The sequence below is a fragment of the Grus americana genome, chromosome 1, assembly GCF_028858705.1.
Source record: "Grus americana isolate bGruAme1 chromosome 1, bGruAme1.mat, whole genome shotgun sequence".
Taxonomy (NCBI): domain Eukaryota; kingdom Metazoa; phylum Chordata; class Aves; order Gruiformes; family Gruidae; genus Grus; species Grus americana.
This window is the reverse complement of record NC_072852.1, coordinates 133,464,563-133,483,071: the sequence shown is the minus strand read 5'-3', so window position 1 is coordinate 133,483,071 and position 18,509 is coordinate 133,464,563. Positions and strand designations below refer to the sequence as shown.

At 41.5% G+C, this 18,509-nt stretch overlaps 1 protein-coding gene across 4 annotated transcripts in view; it reads right to left on the bottom strand.

The window, feature by feature from the left end:
- Positions 1-18,296, bottom strand: part of MAP3K15 (mitogen-activated protein kinase kinase kinase 15) — a 92,864-nt gene extending 74,568 nt beyond the window's left edge. For 2 of the 4 annotated variants that reach the window (XM_054838231.1, XM_054838242.1), the window contains exon 1: positions 17,582-18,296. In XM_054838231.1, coding sequence (XP_054694206.1) covers positions 17,582-17,912 — 331 coding nt within the window. In that variant the 5' untranslated portion in view covers positions 17,913-18,296. Of the gene's footprint in view, positions 1-12,905; positions 13,123-16,946; positions 17,013-17,581 lie in introns of those variants that run through there. The other 2 variants (XM_054838259.1, XM_054838250.1) reach the window with 2 other exon arrangements.
- Between the last annotated feature and the right edge of the window lie 213 nt (positions 18,297-18,509).

Sequence of the window (18,509 nt, the reverse complement as noted above, 5' to 3'; positions counted from 1 at the left end):
TTGTGAGGTCCTGGGAACAACACAGCCTCAAGTCTGAGGGAGCTAATTCACAGCAATGTGAGAGATCACAGTCAAAAAAAAAAAGAACATCCGTACACACTGGCACTGGAAACTCACCCAGTACACACCCCTTTACACAGCCACCCTTCCTTGAGGAAGGATTGGAGAAATTTACCCACTCTGGGACCACAATCAAAGTCACAGATCTTTAGTTACCAATGACAATCATATCAGATGGGTCCTGCCAAGATCTGCACACTGCTAATAAATTAATTTCGAAAGTTGTGATATGCACAAGGGATCAATATTTATACCATTTCTTTGTAAATTTACAGCCTTCAAGCTCCTGGGTTAGAAACTGAGACAGAGATCTCATCACTTGGATCTTAGCCATTTGAGCAGCTTCATGGCTCGGGCAGATGAATGCTTATGCCGGCCTGCAACTCCTACCTCTTTCCCATGACCCATGGTCTCTGCTTCTCTCTCTTCCCATTCTATCCTCCCCTTATCCCTCAACCTCTATTTAACTCGATAATTTCTGCCTAACTTAGTGCCAGCACAGCAGCAGGTAGAAGCTCTGTCGCTGCAGCTTATCAGTCCTGTGAGTGGTATCAGCTACCAACTTCCCACTAGCCTTCCGGAAAAGCACTTTAAGAAACTGTTAGACTTTACAACAATTGAAAGAAATAAAGGTTAAAAACTTCATTTCATGAAAATTCACTTTTTATATATTATATAATAAAACACAGTTGCATCTGTAACGAAAAAAATCAGATTCTATAAGTAGTAGAAAAGACTCTGGGATGAGATAGCACACAAACACCTCTTAAGTAAGTCATCCATGCTGTTTGTATAATAATGTTTCTTGAGTGCCAAAACAAAGAATTTAAATTCACAATGGCTCATAAGCATGCACTCAACAGAAGTAAAAAGAAAAAGAAAAAAAAAGGCAAATTAAAACAATTTACTGTTGTAGGTTGACATCCATTATTTGACCATGTATAACATAAAAAGCAACAACTATTAATCACTGCAAGTTTCAGGAAAAACAATCCTTCCTTTAAAGAGCCAATATATAGTGTGAAATACTTGATATTCACTACCTAATTATTGTTAAAATATGCTCAAGAATCTTACCATTCTGAGAAATTTTTTTTAAACACCACAGCTCATAGCAGACAAGCGATTGTGGGGCATATGGTGAACAAAGCAGTTCCCACCTGCCTCAGTGGCTGCAGAAGATGAGCAGGCACATTGTGACAGAGGCTGACAAGTCTGCAGAAGGAGAAAGGGCAGTATCACGGCTTAAGCAGCTGAAAGCGTTTGCCTGTGAAACTGAATTCCATCCCTGCTTCCTTCTACTCCACAGCTGCTGAGTGATACTAGCCTAGTAACATAAACTGAGATTTCAGAGATGGACTTGGTGACCACACAGTTATTAAGATTCTGATTTTCAGGGGGAAAAGAAAAATAATCAAAATACCCCACCAGAACATAAAAAGTGGCTTTGAACAACTGAGCCCTCATTTTGAAGGTAGGTTGTAACAAATGCAATGCCTTTAGAGAGAAGAAAATTCTTAGTATTTTACCTAAGCTATTCCCATCTATCATCCAATTGTACCTCAGCACAAGTTACAACACAAATAGTCTCCAATTTAGCATCTGTGGTCTTCCATCTGCAAAACAACTAAGCATCTACAGAGCAATCAATACGCCTAAATCCTACCTGAAAAAGACATATATGTGCACTTCCCATGTGCTCATTCAATCTTTATACCCAAATGAATACTAACGAAGCAGCGTTCAAAACTTCTGAAAGAGTAGTTAAATAATCTACATTTGTTTCCTTTTGTACTGGGTTTGTGTGGCAAGGTTTTGGTAGGGGGGCAGCTACAAGGGTGGCTTCTGCGAGAAGCTGCCAGAAGCTTCCCCTGTGTCTGACAGAGCCAAAGCCAGCCAGCTCCAAGATGGACCTGCTGCTGGCCAAGGCCAAGCCCATTAGCCATAGTGGTAGCACCTCTGGGATAACTTACTTAAGAAGGGGAAAAAAAACAACCTACGGGGCAGCTTTTGCAGCCGGAGAGAGGAGTGAGAAGATGTGAGAAACTTTGCAGACGCCCAGGTGAGTGAAGAAGGAAGGGAAGGAGGTGCTCCAGGCACCAGAGCAGAGACCCCCCTGCAGCCCCTGGAGAAGACCATGGTGAAGCAGGCTGTCCCCCTGCAGCCCATGGAGGAAGGATGAGGGGGTGTAGAGATTCCACCTGCAGCCCATGGAGGACCCCATGCTGGAGCAGGTGGAGACACCTGAAGGAGGCTGTGACCCCGTGGGGTCACTCTGGAGCAAGCTCCTGGCAGGACCTGCTGTGGCCCCGTGGAGAGAGGAGCCCACACTGGAGCAGGTTTGCTGGCAGGACTTGTGACCCCGTGGAAGGGACCCACACTGGAGCAGTTCATGAAGAACTGCAGCCCGTGGGAAGGACTCACGTTTGAGAAGTTGGTGGAGGACTGTCTCCCGTGAGAGGGACCCCATGCTGGAGCAGGGGCAGAGTGTGAGGAGTCCTCCCCCTGAGGAGGAAGGAACAGCAAAGACAACGTGTGATGAACTGACCACAACTCCCATTCCCCATCCCCCTGTGCTGCTGAGGGGGGAGTAGGTAGAAATCGGGAGTGAAGTTGAGCCCGGGAAGAAGGGAGGGGTGGGGGGAGGTGTTTTAAGATTTGGGTTTATTTCTTATTGCTCTACTCTATTTTGCATAATAAATTAGATGAGTTTTTCTGTAAGTTTAGTCTGTTTTGCCCGTGACGATAATTGGTGAGTGATCTCTCCCTGTCCTTATCTTGACCCACGAGCCTTTTGTTATACTTTTTCTCCCCTGTCTAGTTAAGGAGGGGAGTGATAGAGTTGCTCTGGTGGGCACCTGGCCTCCAGCCAGGGTCAACCCACCACAGCTTGTTTGTCATTCACAGACATTAGGCAAATGAAGATTCCAGAATCTTCATTGTGATTCCAGTCACTTCTCACTTTTTCCCAAATCCATTATCACTGATTGAAAAAGGCTTCCAAATCTACATATCCAGGACACTACAAAAATACTTACACTTCACAGATGATCTGAGAAAGATACCTGTTCGATTATTTTCCCTGTTTATATACTCTTAATATATTAAAAATGTTGACATAGATGCTAGACAGCCATAATGAGAAGATGTCTCGCATCACACATACTTACTAAGGATAACATTATTTCCTAAAATTTCTCTGCAAGCCAAAGAGCCTAGTAATTCTACAGAATCTGTCATTTCTTTGCCCTATTTAACAGCAGAGAAGAAAAGAAACAGCAGAGTAAATTAAAAACAGGCGCTTCACACTTGCCGGCCACGCTAGCAGTGTGCCAAGTGTCACATGAGACTATTTCCACTGCAGTGTTTACTAGAGCTGAGCTAGCCAGTTGAGAGAGCATACAGAAAACCACCCGAACCCTGAACCTAATTTGAACCTTGCCTGTAGTTTGGGGGGAAAAAATTGAGAAAGGTGAACTTTATTTAACTTTTCCTACACCTCTGCACTTCCTACACTGGGTCATAAAAGGCAATGAAAGGGAATGAAGTATCAAAAAAACCCCATTGCTTATGGGATAATCTGGCCTAAGTGAAATTAAGAAAAGTACGACATTCAACAAGAAAGGCTGTCCCTTCCTCCTCAACTGCAGGCAAATCAATTTCTAGGCCAAGGAGGTTTAGATAAGCTCCAAACTTTTAGATATTTATCCAAGCTAAACCACTTGATAGCCACCCATCATTTAATGTTGAATACCTTGGCTGAGGAGAAGAAAAAACCTGCCAAACCTGCACATCTCCAACAGGTCACACACTGGCCAATAACATATATCAAAAACATTTGAAAAAATGAAATTATTCTGAACTTTATCTTCTGCCCAAAGAAATGTAAGAGATAAGAAAAGTAATCAAAATAAAAGGCATTACAATGGAAAGAAAAAATATTTCAGTACACTAAAGTTCACAAGTCTGGGTTAAGCTAAGACCTCTCTTCTCTTCTTTAAGAATTAAAAATACAGCATATGAAGATAAATGAGACTCTCCTACTCTGAATCTCTTATTTTTCCCAAATATTTTTTAAAAAAACAAACAGCAAGAGATATCTCCATCATTAGCACTGGGAATTTGTACCAAACTGAGGTACCCCATCTCATAACTAGATCACAGATTTCCTCTTTATCTTGACAGACTCCCAGACTGTCATTTAGGACCTACATAAAAGCACAATAAATTATGCACAGAGAAAATGTTAATTGAGGAAAAGCAGTATTATTAAAGTGCAAATGAGAATAAAGTTTACATAAAGCCACAGCATCTTCTGTGAGCCAAGAGACTTGCACTCATATAGATACAGAGTTTTTGATTTAATATTCTGGATGCTGGATGTGGATTCAATCTGCTATTTTTAACTTTCCAGTAAACAGTAAAAGGCTTATGTGCCAGCCCAAAAGACTGCATGCACTACTGAAAAATCCTTATGTACCACTGAACACTGTAATTTCAAAATAGGAAATATTAAGTATGAACACAGCTTGTCATCACAGCAGATCCATTCCAGATTACCCTACTTTAACTAAGATTATAACTAAAAGTAAGATATGCAGAGCTAATCATTATAGGATTTCTTAAAGTCAGAGGAATATTAGTACTTCCAAACTGTGATTCATCAGACACAGTAGATCACATGAAACTGTGATTTTACAACAAGCCTCTAAACATAGTCTCCAGCATTTATTAAATGTAGCGTAGGATGGTTCACCTCAAAATATACATACATATAAAATTGCAACAAGATGAATCCCAGCATGGATGCTGACAATATCTCAGTTTAAGTATTTGATGGTCTATTTTTTTCTCTTTTTAATAAATCCCAAGATAGATTAGCTTTTTACTCAACAAGTATTGTTTTGAGGCTGATTTCTTGCAACATTCTATTTATCACACAGCTGAATCCGCAGCTGAAGTTTTTACACTGCTGTTCAAATCAGCAGTGTATGAGTACTTGCATTGTCCAAAGTCCCAGACAGACTTCATGAAATCTCTGGCACTTCTTGATGGAGCATCCTTTTCTAATTATTTTGAGGAAAGACCATAGTTACATTTGGGGATGATCAGCAAAGAGAATAAAAACAAAACTAAAGAAAAAAAAAGTTGCAGAAGCAGTGTGCATCTTTATTAATGTGCAAGTTTTTCTACTAAGTAAATTTTTCCTTTTGAAGATTTCTGAACTCTGTGTATTGCACCTTCTCTAGAGGATGGGTGCCAAGCCATAATACTAAGACAGACTGCTTTACCCCAGGCTCATGCATATTCACCCTGGGACCACTTCTCTGCATTGCCCCAGTGATCACAGTGTAGTGTATTATAATTCACAGATCAAAATTCAACAGTGAAAAAACCAACTAATGTTTGTTATATTACTCATTCTGAAAATTAGTTTACAATTTGAAACTGGCAGAAAAGGCCAGTTGCAAATGATTTGAAGAACTTACAGGCTGATGCTTGTAAGTAAGGCTTGAGCCATGGAGCAGGGAGAACACTGAATTTTATATCACTAGAGTCTGTGTGCTGGTTTTACAAGCACAGTTTCAGATGCAATGAGGAAAAAAGAAATACATGAATTACTGCTGTGAAGTTTTCAGATGGCAAGCAGTCTCTAAGAAAATGTTTTGGAAATTTGTGTTATCAGGTCATCCAAACACTGTACAGAGTCCTGAAGTGTTCTGATGCACATGGGCTGTGAACCTTCAGCATACATGAGCAAAACCTTCCCATCAGTTCTGAGACTGCCTGATTTCACTTGACTAAACTAGGCTTCATTCAAAGATTAAGTTGTCATAATCACAGCAATGGCATTAACTGTGACAGACTGCATGTAAAAAATCAGCATCAATGCTATGCTGTTTGGTAACTGAGTACATCTCATTATTATCTTATCATCAACCTCAAAGATAGGAAAGAAGACAGATCGCAGTTCCCTGCATTATACTGTTTCCAAAGAAAGGATGTTACTAGTCACATTCACACAATTCTGCTGGTGAATACCTGGAGTCAGTGCTCTGACAGATTGTCATATAGTTATGGACCAAGCAAAAAAACCTGCGTCTGTCCTTTTACAGCACAGTTCATATTTGTGGCCAGGCCAGCCAAAAGGCTGCCTGTGCACCTTTTAGAGCCATCTTTTTTTACTGTGTTCTGGACTGCAGTGGGACTATGAGACACCCAGGCTATCAGATGATGTCAAATGCCATTGAAAGTGGGCATTTACTGCTTTTTCCTTTGGAACTAGAGTTTGGCTGCTGTTCACTAGCTGGAATTAAGTATTAGGCTTGCAAGACAAGACTAAATCAGCATATTTTTCAAAGGATTTGTTAAAAGTGTTCAGGGAGTATGACAACAGTGAGTGTTTTCATGAATAGCAGCCTATGCTCCAGAAGGAGGAAGGGATCTATTTGACACATTGCAGCATTCATTTTTCATAAATCCTTAAAGCTTTATCAGCTTTGATGAAACACAAGTCAAAGTTATGGTTGAGCAACTACCACAAGTTTATTAAACAGACAGGATAGAATAGCAACTGCCACCGCTTTCAGGAACTATAAAGTGAAAACTCAAATTTATGTCATATTGAAGGAACAGGATCAACAGTACACTGCTAATCTGTACCTTGTGAATGTGTTATGGTGAGAGTATGCAAGAAAGTTTAGATTTAAGATCCTAAATTCTGAGTATCCATCTTTAAAATTGTCCAAAGGAAATTCACTTTTCATTCTTCTCAGAAGTTGCATTATATCTTCTCATAGGCAATCATTACTGCAAAACAAGGAATCTGAAGGGGCATTAAAGGGTAAGAAAATCATAATAATAAAAAAATTTTAAAAAATCAAGCATTCTTTTGTGCCTTGACTGCAAGCCACAAAGTCAAGGCAGTTTCTGGTTTTCCAAAAACAATATGAAGACTTACCTAATTTTGTTCTGTGGTTATAATAATAAGCAAAAAAGTAAGTTTATCAACTCTGAAACTTAATTACCATGAAAACAAAAAAAATCCATCCCAACCATTTTCAGACTTGCCTTCATTCTGATTTGGATACTTTCTCCACCTGACAACAACCCATAATTTGTCAGTTATCTTAAGGACCAGGAACAACAGTAGTAGGAACAGACACAATGGCTGGCTTTTGAGCTTGGTAATCCTATCCTCTTCTCAAACTGGGTTTAAAAAGACTGACGCATGCCAAGCATCTGTTTACAAAGAAAATATCTGAAACAAATAACTCAGTTCCATAAAAGACAGAGATGATGCTGATACTCTGTTAAACAGGTTTGTGCACACAAAAGCTCTGCTAAGGAAGGAAGTGTAGCGCCAAACAGTAACGCCATTGTAAAAATTAGCTTCTCTCCTGCAAATTTTTATTATCGACTAAGACTAGAGCAGCAGAGATGACTGGTCTAGGACCACTGGAAAGCAACGCACAGACAGAATACAGCCTTATACTGTTTTCATTACCAATTCCCAACTCCAGTTTCATCTTGTCACTCTCAGAGCAAAGGCAAAACTAACAAGAAATCTCTCCCCTCAACACACATAAAAATTAGCAGAATTTTAAAAAAAAATCTTTTTCATTTCTTCAACTGCTGTGAGTGAAAGGCAGCAACAGAAGAGTTAATGCAGCTAGTCTCACCTGAGTGAAATTATTATGGGCAGATATTTTTCTGCATTAGACAAAACCTGCAGCCTTTCTGTAATTGCTAAGGCAAAGACACTTGATTCAATACAATTTCTTCTGGCTGAGCCAGCTACCAAGTATTTGTAACAAATTTAAACAGAGGGAGGAGGGGGGATAGCAATCAAGTGGCAAACAAGTCACTATCCCAAGTGTAAACAAAGTAACTCCTCTGTTATTTTCCCCCACAATCAGTTTCATGAATCTGCAATTCTGTTTTTGACAGGCCTGTAGGCAATGGAGTACCACAATTCATGGAAAGCACTGCTGATACCAGTAGGAAACTGAAGAATTTTAGGGAAAGCTCATTATCATGCTGATTTATGTGGGAGTTTATTTGTTTTCTAGAACTAATGTGTTTTGCACTTAGACTTTAAAAGCTTTAGACATTATGTGAACAACATTTCCCAAATCATTGAGAGGCCAATGACCATCAGTGGTTGAGCTATAGTTCTGTGCATGAAGGCATGTTTTCCTAAGCGAGAGAAGAAAAAACACAAACGGTAGAGAGTCTAGACATTTCCTTCCATAACTTGATACAAAATTAAACAAAAAAGATTATACCAAGTGAAACAGGGTTAAAAAGCACTTCAAGATGATTCTATTTACAACTAGCCTTTGTTTCTTGCTTTAAAGAGATACTGAAGAATTTTTAAACATAATTTAAGCATAAAAGCAGTATATACTGCAGTAGACACAACTATATGCACACAAGTTCAGCTATGATAGACTAGAGTACTTCCCTTAATACTAGATTTAGCTATACCATCCCAGATCAGCAGAAAGCTAGGGACATAGTCTTAACAGTGGCATTACTGTTTTGGAATTGTGCCTGTCATCAGAGCCCACTTCAGCCAATGAAAGATCATGCTTACCAAGGCTGGGATCATGTACTTTCAATGTAATAAAAGGTGGGGTGCATTTTTTAAAATTGTGAATCTCATTTGGGTTTGAGGTCCAAGGCATAACTGTTGTTGAACTACTTAGACCAAAGTTTAAACACTCAGAAGCTTTACCGGAGAGTAACTGAAAAGTTTCAGTTCTATCACCTTGAACACCACAGCAGATTCATTTACCTTTACAGCCCGAATATTACAAAGGATAAAAAAAAAGCAAGTACAGTTTATCATGACACAGTGATCCAATACTTTTAAGTGTCAGAATTCACTTCCCAGCTTTGGGTCCCTCCTTGCAAACTACAGTGACGCAGCTTTTGCTCCTGGCATACCTCTATAGACACCCCAACCCCCCAGAAAAAGGTGAAGGTACTTGCAGCACTCCTGAGAGAAAGACGACAGGCTAGGTGAAATCATACTGTGGGACACATTTGGCCCATCAGCTGCCAACCAAATCACACTGACCTCAACAGAGACCGGAGCTACGCTGTTTACAGCAAGCCTGTGCCAAGGAGCAAGATAAAGCAACAGCTGCGCTTACTCTCTTGGCTCAGTCTCAGGCACCCACATTGCTATTCAAAGGTAGTCTGAGGCTAAAGCAATTCACATCCGTGCCAAAGTGCAAAGCAGAGTCCGCCATGTTCAAAAATTTCACCAGCAAGTGGCAAACCACGTTGAGGTCCTCCTAAGAAAGACCACACATCTATCTTGACTGCCTAATTTCAGCCATGTAACATTACTGCAGTGTGAAAAGAGGCAGCAGCTAGGCCAGGCAAGCACCACTGAGGCTGCTCCTCCACGTGTGTCAAAGTAGCAGTATGCCCAGAGTATCAACTGAACACAGTTTTCCAGCCAGCATGGACGGCCAGTGACTTTGAACTTGAGCCCATGTCCAGACAAAGTCTGGAGTTCTCACCCAAGTTCTGTACCAACTCCTTACACATCAGAAAAAGCTTTACCTCAAGTTTCTACGTCTGCAAACCAGGAACATTAGTTACTTTTTAACTAGGGAGTACATCAACATTTGTTAACATGCAAGTGTAATTTGACGATTAAAAAAGCAATGTATGATTACACTGATAAAAGCAGGACATGACCGCATGACATAAAATAAGCTACCGCCTATCTACCATAATTTGTCTATTTTATGGGAGGATAGAAATTAAAGCAATGTAATTAACCCACATAAGCAAATACTTCTTTTTTTATTTTTTTAACTTAATTTTGTGACCTCAGGTCTTACAGAAACAATTCTTAAACCTATGAAGAATATGCCACACACAGCACAGCAAGACCAAACAAGCATGCAATCACTGCAAAGGAGATGAGTGGCCAGGAACCAGGCTCCCACATAAGCAGCCTCATGTGCCCACCCTGGTTGACTCAAGCCTGTCAGCCTCATGTACAGCTTCTTTTCAGGAGCTTTCTGATATCACTAAGAGTCAACTTGAAATACAACAAAGTAGAACCAGGGATCTACTTGCCAACATCTCACAGTCAAATGGCACAGCAGATTCCTTCACAGTAACTTAGGCACTATATTGAACAATATATTTGTATATCATTCTTAAGCAAAACAAACAAACAAACAAAGGGGACCTTTAGAATTCACTAGCTGGTATGCACAGTCAGAACTTTGTTTTTCTTCTATCAGTAATCAGAACATTTACTTATATGAAGAATTCCAGAAATGTTTCACTTCCCCAAAAAAATTTAAGCAATATTTTAAAAACAAAATCAAACAAAAACCACCCTAACTACAGTGTTTTCAAGTGACAACAGGTCTTCAGATCAAAGGCAGCTCAAGATACAGTCATTCATCTCTTCAGAATAACCGTAAATGTTCAAGTTTTCTATATCATTTGTAATGACTGTAATGGGCATAAAAGCTGTGTAACTAAGTCAATTTAGTGAGAATCAATAAGACTTCTAATCATATGATGAAAAATACTACTTGCAGAGTAAATTAAAAAAAAAAAAAACAGAAACAGACACAATTTGTATTATATTTAGGGAGAAGATCCCTTCTTGGCTAATTCAACATCTAGAAACACCTGTAGTGTTCCCAGCTACAAAACCCAGTGACACAGGGTTCACAGTCAGCTTCCAGGAAGCTTTCTCAGATTTAATATTTAAGCTCAGGCAGAGAGAAAGGCAAGCAGAGAAAACTAAATGTTGTAGGTTGGGCTGTTTTTTGGCTTTGTTACTGGTTTTTTTCATGCAAGTAAGTTTCATGCAGCGGAAAGAACAGGAAAAAGAAAAGTGTATTCCTAATGGTTTTTTCCTTTATCCAGAGGTCATGGCACAGAAATGAGTCACTTCAGATAGACAGTGCATGCATATGTACATGCTCTCACCTTGGAACAATGAAAGAAGTCCAAATTTGCATGGTTAGCACCAGATTTTTAGAGATGCAGACAACTCCATTCAAACCTTCATTAAAAGGCAGGACTCATACTGGTTTTGGATTGTCAGTACTTCATTCCATATGACCCATTACAACTAAAAAGAGATGTTAGTTCCAAAAGAAGTAATAAAACAGAATCTCTCTCCATTAGAGAATCAAGGTATATTTCTTCTTTTTAGAAATTTTTATCTTCATCGTTCTCTGAATACAGCTCTGCTCTTGCATTTGGCCCATGGCAATATACCAAAGGAAAATTAATGAATTCCACCTAATCTATTTATGGTTATATATTTGCATAACCAACGTATGGTTATTCACATGTTTCTAAGCTTGTTCAACTGACATTAAAGGAGCTATTTCATAGAATACACACAAGTTGAACCAAGGTGAAGCCTTTCAGGTTACACACAGAAAAAGCAACAGGGCTGATACAAAGACATTTTTCACAGGTAACAGATTGAAAATAATGTTCCCCAGTGTTGAGCAAAGGCATGCAAATCTCTGAACGTGAATAAACATTTCTGCAAGATTTTGTGTTGGAAATTGACCCCGACTAATATCATTAAAGCAAAATACACCTCCTGAATGTAATGCATGTGTCACAGCACCTGAGATGTATCATAATATAGTAACATATAGACTGGCTGGATTGGATCAGGCTTGCTATTGTCATTAAAAACTCACCCCACGCACTTGGATATAAAAGAAATACTGGTATATTACAGGGTTTTGTTACAGAATACTTAGTTTGATGGCACAATGCAGAGCTTTGCTGGAGACACCTGCAGTTGCTCTAGATGTGCAGTACCAGGCACACATAAAAGATCGGTTCCCAATAGCTCTGCTGTTGTATTAAAGCAGCACAATATCCAATCTAGTTAGCCCTAGCCTCTCAGCCACCACCTTCCCATTCTGAAGATGGTTGATTTGCTTCTCTTCACATTTCTGTAGTCTGTGGTACACACATCTCCTGAGATTTAAAGCAAATACATCCCTAGCCATTAGGCCAATTGCAGAGGAAAAGAAGGGAAAGAAAAAATACTAAGTCATCCTCAGAAAAATAGCAAGCCCTGCCTGCTGAGGTAAGCATTACAGAGGTAACCCTTAACCCCTTCCCCACAGTTCACTGTCACACCCAGGGGCAAAGATAAATCGGAGCAGGAAGGTTTGTGGAAGTTTGTTTAAGAGGTTATTGCCCTCAGCTGTCATTCTCACCTTCCTGTCAGAGATTTCAATCCCTCCGGCAGAGTCAGCAAGACAAGCACGTGCCTCCAGCTCGGCTACACTTGTTACCATGCCACATATTAGCTTAAACCCGTATATTAGCTTAAACTAGTGACAAAGGTTTACTGTACCCTGACATACTAGCCTTTGGGCTGAAGAAGCTGCAGTGTCCGTGCCAATTCCGAGGTGGGGACACTGGCCATCAAAGGGCAGAGGGCTTCAGGGCAGACAGCTGGGTACAGGCAACAATGATTCCTTCAGTGGCTGCCAGAGCCTGAAAATTAGGATCCAGAACATACATTTCCTCCTTCCCCTTTCATGGTGTAACATGAAGGAAAAGAGTTTCAGGGACAAGAAATTGGGGTTATGTTAAGAGTGGTTCAACTACGGTACAGATGTAAGGAGGACGCATGTTTCAGTCTCTGTCTGGGCCCCCTCCCAAGTCTAACATTGGCTCTGACTGAAGATGGGGCTGCAGAGATAGATATCAGACAACGCGTTTTGGGGCTGCCTTATCATACAGGATGTTGGTTAGAGAAGTACATATGTAGCAAAACAACAGAAATAGACTTCAAAATATTCCACTATACTCACAAATGATCTGACATAGTTTCCTGGATCGTCAGAGGAATACTCATTTTTCTCAGGCAGACTTTTAGCTTTATTCCTCAGGACTCCAGTCTCTCTCTAGCTTGTCTTCCTTTCAGTCGACTGCCGTCATCTCTAAATGCTGTGGTCAAATGGTCGAAGAAATATTCCAAGCCTCAAAACAGATTGCTGTACATCACTCATGAGGTAAAAGGATGATCAGCTACAGAAACAGGATTTTACAGAACCAAAATGGGACCATCCAAAACTGATACAACTGTAGAGGCTGCTCCTTCACTTAACGCTATAGCCACATACTATGGCACTTCAGGCAATAAGCCTTGATAAAGTTTCAGGTAGACAAGTAAAAGCAACATCTCTTTCTATCTAGCATCACTCTTCCATAGGTACAGGTCAGACATTTAACTTTGACACCATGTTTGCTTCTTAGTACGTCCACAACAGAAAGATCCTTTGCAGCTACGGTAAGAACACAAAGAGGCTGAATCACTCTATCTGTAACATCACTAACCAAGTTATGCTCACTTTTTCACTATGTCTCTTAAGTTGTTTACGAATGCACTACAGCATCTGTAGTTTGATTTTCTGCATGGGATAATTGTGAAGAATTTTTAACGTCCTCAGTTAGCTCCTAGGCTCACTGTTCCTGTGTAACATTGCTTTTATTTTGTGCTAAAAAGCTTCACACTAATGCCCGGTATCTGTGGCTTTCAGTCTAAAAATACTGCCTCTCTTTCTTCCCAGAGATACAGCCAATGTATACAAGCATCCTTGTTGCTTCTCTATTAGGTAGATACCATCACTCACTTCTGCATAACATAAATTACTTTGTTGACAGCTTGCTTCTAGCACAGACTGAGCAGAGACCTCATCTTTCTGTTATCAAGCCCTTACTTCACAATTTGTTGTAAGTTTACTCTTGTAAGTGCAAGTAAAGTTCCCCTTTAGCAAAAGCATCTTAGAAAGTTTAGTGATTTTAAGATCAGGGTCATTCTGCATTACCTGCTGGTCTGCAGTAACTAACTTAGGGCATAAATCACACTTCCATTCATGATGATATCAAATCATGGGAAGTCAGTAATGAGTACACTCAAGGAGAAAAGAGACTTATTATGGAATATAGGTGTTTTTGCAGCACTCAGTGGTCTACTTAAAAATTGTCTACTAGAAAATCTGCCTGCAGACAGGAAAAAGAGGTTCCTGTTGATCTTTTTTTTTTGTACTCTGTCCTTAAAGTTTGCTGGTACCAATTCCAAGAATCATTACATTATAGATTCATACTAAATAAGATAGATAAGCTTGCTGGGGGAGGGTGTCTTCCGACTTTGAGTAAATGGCTACAATTTCAGGCAGAGTGGGGAAAAAGGGGTAATGGGTAGCACTTTATTAATAAAGACCCCACCATTACTGTTCACAGTGAGATGGACCTCACTGCTCAGTCTTTACGTATTAGTAGATACTTTCTGGTTAAGGTTCCAACTAGTGAACCAAGAGATGGCTACGGGCAAGTGTCTTTTAGAGAACTCCCACTCTCATAACAGAGCAAGAGGAACTGCTTCTCGAGGTTCTGCCCATGGTGTACAGAAAGTAAATACACATTATAATAGATACCTTCAGTATGGGAAACATCTGCTCGATATCTTACACAGGCAGTAATAAAACTTCTTTAGATTTTTTTCTTTAAAGTAAACACACAGTAATTTCCTAACACAGAAAGTTAATCATGAGCCATAGGATTGCTCATATTAGAACTCCTTCTTAATATTTTTGTTCGTTAAGAACTGAATAGATGCCAACAGTTCCAATCCAATACATATTCTGGAAAAAGAATATGGCAACAATGAATTGTATCTATAAAATACAGAAATTAAAAAGGACTGTTTTTTCAAAGATTAAAGAAATTGCATGGTATTGGATTAAGAATACTGCATGTAAAAACAATTATCAGATTCAGCATTTTTGGATAACAGCTTGATACATATTCAAAAACATGAGGCAGGGAGAACCCACCAATAAACAACACAGAGCAAGAAAACAAGAAGGGCATAAAAGTTCTTAGGAAACAATGACAGATCATTGTACATAAAATGAGAACTGAAAAAGAGGCAGCACTTTAAAATGCATGGTAATGAAAATCCAATATGAAATTTAGGTCCACTGCTAGCTGATACCAGAAAGATAAAAGAAAAACAAAAAAGCAAAACAATAAAGTAAAAAGTGTGATTAATACTTTTTGTCCCTTTGCAAAAGGAAGCAAGAAGATGCAATTACTCCATATGACATTGTTAAAGGAACCAAAAATTTCCCCATCTCTAGCATGTAGTAGGAGGAAATGAAGCAGCAGTTACTAAGATAAAGACACTTCATCTCAATGTGTCACCATAACTTTATAAGTTTAAATTTCATAAGTTTAAAGGTTCTGACTGAGGATTTCTCTGAACATCAATTGTAGACATGCCATAGGAATTGGGAAAACTCCAAAGGATGGGGCAAATGTCAGTACAGCCCATTTACTTTAAAAAAAAGATAAAAGGGAACTCTACAGATGTTCAGTTAAAAAAGAGACAGTAACCGCAGCAATGCAAGAACAAAAAAGCTCTTAAAAATGTTGATGCTAGAAGAACTACTTATCAAAATACTAAAACAACAGAAGACCAAAATAAATACTCTATTAAAATGATTGTTTATACTTAACAGTATTTTTTTTAATTAAGGATGCTTCCATTTTCAGAGTAACATTGCAGTTAATTTGGGACCCCTGACAATGAATTAATACTAAAATACTGCTAACACATTTGGCATGGTTTTCAAAAAAAGTATATACAGACAAATAAATGTGCTTTTTGACAGGTTGCAGGTCTGGTTGATAAAGGTGACTCATGCTAATACACTTGAGTTTCTCTTAATACAGGTAACTTAACACTAAAGGATGCTTTGGCCAAAAATTTTGCCCAATAAAGGCATAGATTACACAGATTGAAAATTTGTCCCCCTGGCTGATCTCGAAATGTTGCTACTGGAAAGAAATCCACACAGACTATTTTTAACAGTCTCCTTTGGAAAAATTCCTGGTTCAGGACTATTCAATTAGTTTTTAATGGACACTAAAAATGATATAAAGTATTTGCTGACTAAACCTGGACACAGGAGTGTTGCAGGAGTATCCAGTAACAAGGCACTTTACTATTACAAAGTGATACTAATCAGTGATAAAATGATCTTGGTCCTACAAGATGAATGCAAAAGTCTGTGAAGGTAGGCCACATTCTCAGGCAAGGGACACTCACTTTAAAAATGTTTACTTAAGTTGCTGCATTCTGAATAACTGTCTCAAGCTCTCAGTACAATGCAGAGCAGGTGTGTGCATAAAACATTAATAGGACTATTAGTAGAAACAGATAAATAATTTTGCATTGATGAGTACACTATTATGCTTACTTTCAGAAGAGCTACAAAAATACTGGAGATACACAAAGAAATTGCTAGTTCATGATTGTGTACTAAGACACACAGAATATATTTATTACACACTTGCCAACCTTGCTTCCCTGACTGGGAAGTTAAAAAACAACAACAACAAAGGATGTGAGGTTCCTCAATATTTGGGTGACTTACCAGGGAATGAAATGGACTCATCATCATATGAGAATTTAAAATAAGACTAAAGTTTTAAGTATTCTTTAACACATCTCATAGGCAAAATAAAGTTCTTCTAGGGAAAGACAGACATGAACATGGACTTGCTAATGGTACTTTCCCTCTTTGGAGTCTCTTAATCCCCCAGTTTACTAATGCCTGCTCATACGGATATCAGAAAAAGTATGTCCGCACATCACCTAACTTGATTAGTTTTAATAATACCTATTGACTCAGGGGCTTCCTCTGCTTGCTCAAAAAGCTCACAATTCTCTGCCATAGTGCCCAACCAGCCAGGTGTTTTTTGAGTGGAGAAGGGACAGCAGCTTTCTTTTGAACCATTAGACACCAGTCACCAGCTGGAGCCTGGACAGCGTGGGCAATACTCACAAGCTTTCTTCCTCGGGGCATGCTTCTACACTCCCTTGTTCAGAGCATTGCTGGATCACTCTATTCCTGGCCACATGCAAGCCAATTTCATTATACAGGTCTGGAGTTAGAGCGGTGAACATGAAGCATCTGGCCAAGCCAGATCAGAGGCTTTTGGCTGGCCTGTCTTCATGCTATGTCTCGCTCTAAGCTCCCAACCAGGCTGCAAGCTGGAAGAGGGTTCTTAGCAAAACATACTTGCAAGAGTTTTGCCAGTCCTTAAAGCTCAGTTGGTACCATAGGATCCACAGTCCTGCTGGGGCAACACACCGTGGTGCCTGAAAAGCTGGTGTAAGGGCCTGATTTTCTTCTCACACCTCCTCATCCATGTGCAGGACACTCCTGAAGACCGGGCTCTTGCTCCCATTATATGAGGTTCCCCTCACAGCCATTTTCCTGTCTCCACACCCCTTCTCAAGACAACCCTCGCAGTCTCACATTTGCCCCGTTCTCCCACTTCTCTGGCCTCTCCACACCTTTACTGAGCCTTGCCCAGGTCGGCCGGCCGTAACCCCACATAACCCGGGAAGGTGGCACCGGGCTGGGGTGAGCCTGAGCCCCCGCCCCGCTGCCCCGCCTCAGCTCAGCCTGCTCACCCGCGTCGTAGAAGGCGTCCAGCACCGCCGTCTCCCCGAAGTCGAGCTCCCCGAAGTTGACCGTGCCGAGCTGGGCCCCTTCGGCCTCGCAGGCCCGCAGCAGGCACTGCCGCGCCCCGGCGTCGGGGCTCCGCGCCCCGGCGCCCCCCTTGGGAGGGTCGTTCAGCACGTACACGGCCCGCAGGCAGCGCGGCCGCGGGACTGCCGCGCCGACCTCCGCCGCCTCCCCACCGCCCGCCGCTGTCTCAGCCGGGCCGGCGGCCGGCAGCTCCGACTCCACGCAGGGGTGCGCTGGCTCCGCTGCCGCGCTGCCGCCCGCGGGGCTCTCCATAGCGGCGTCGAAGGCTGAGGGGAGCCCGTGGCTGCCAGCAGGTGCTCAGGCGGTGCCGCGCCCCATCGCAAACAGTTGGGCAAACTCCGGCGGCGCAGAGTGAGGCGGCTCCCTCCGTCCTCGCGGCCCTTCCGCCCGCGCTTCTCCCGTTGCCTCGGCGGTTGGGCTCTGCGGCCGGGCGGCACTGCTCAGCGACCGGCGGGCGGGCACGGGGACGAGGTGGGGCGAGGTGAAGGCGGCCGGCGCGGAGCGGAACTCGGCGCCGCCCTCAGCGGACGGGACAGGCCAGGGGAGCCGCGCGGCGTGGAGCCCGGCTCCCCCCCCAACCCCCCCCAGCGGCACTCTCAGAGAGCTCCGTCGTGCCTTCCCGGGACAAACAGCCTCTTTCCCTCCACGACCAAAGCGATACTGAGGGAAATAGCACCGTCGGGGCGATCGCGCCTCGTTTATTACTTCCCTTCCCCGCCCCTCGCCGTGCGAGCTGTACCTCCGCGCACCGCCCGCTACTCTGCTGTTATTATTTTACATGGCGGCACCGTGCGCCCCGCTCGGGTTCCTCTGAGGGTAACAGGGGTTAGGTTAAGGCGAGCGGGCTGC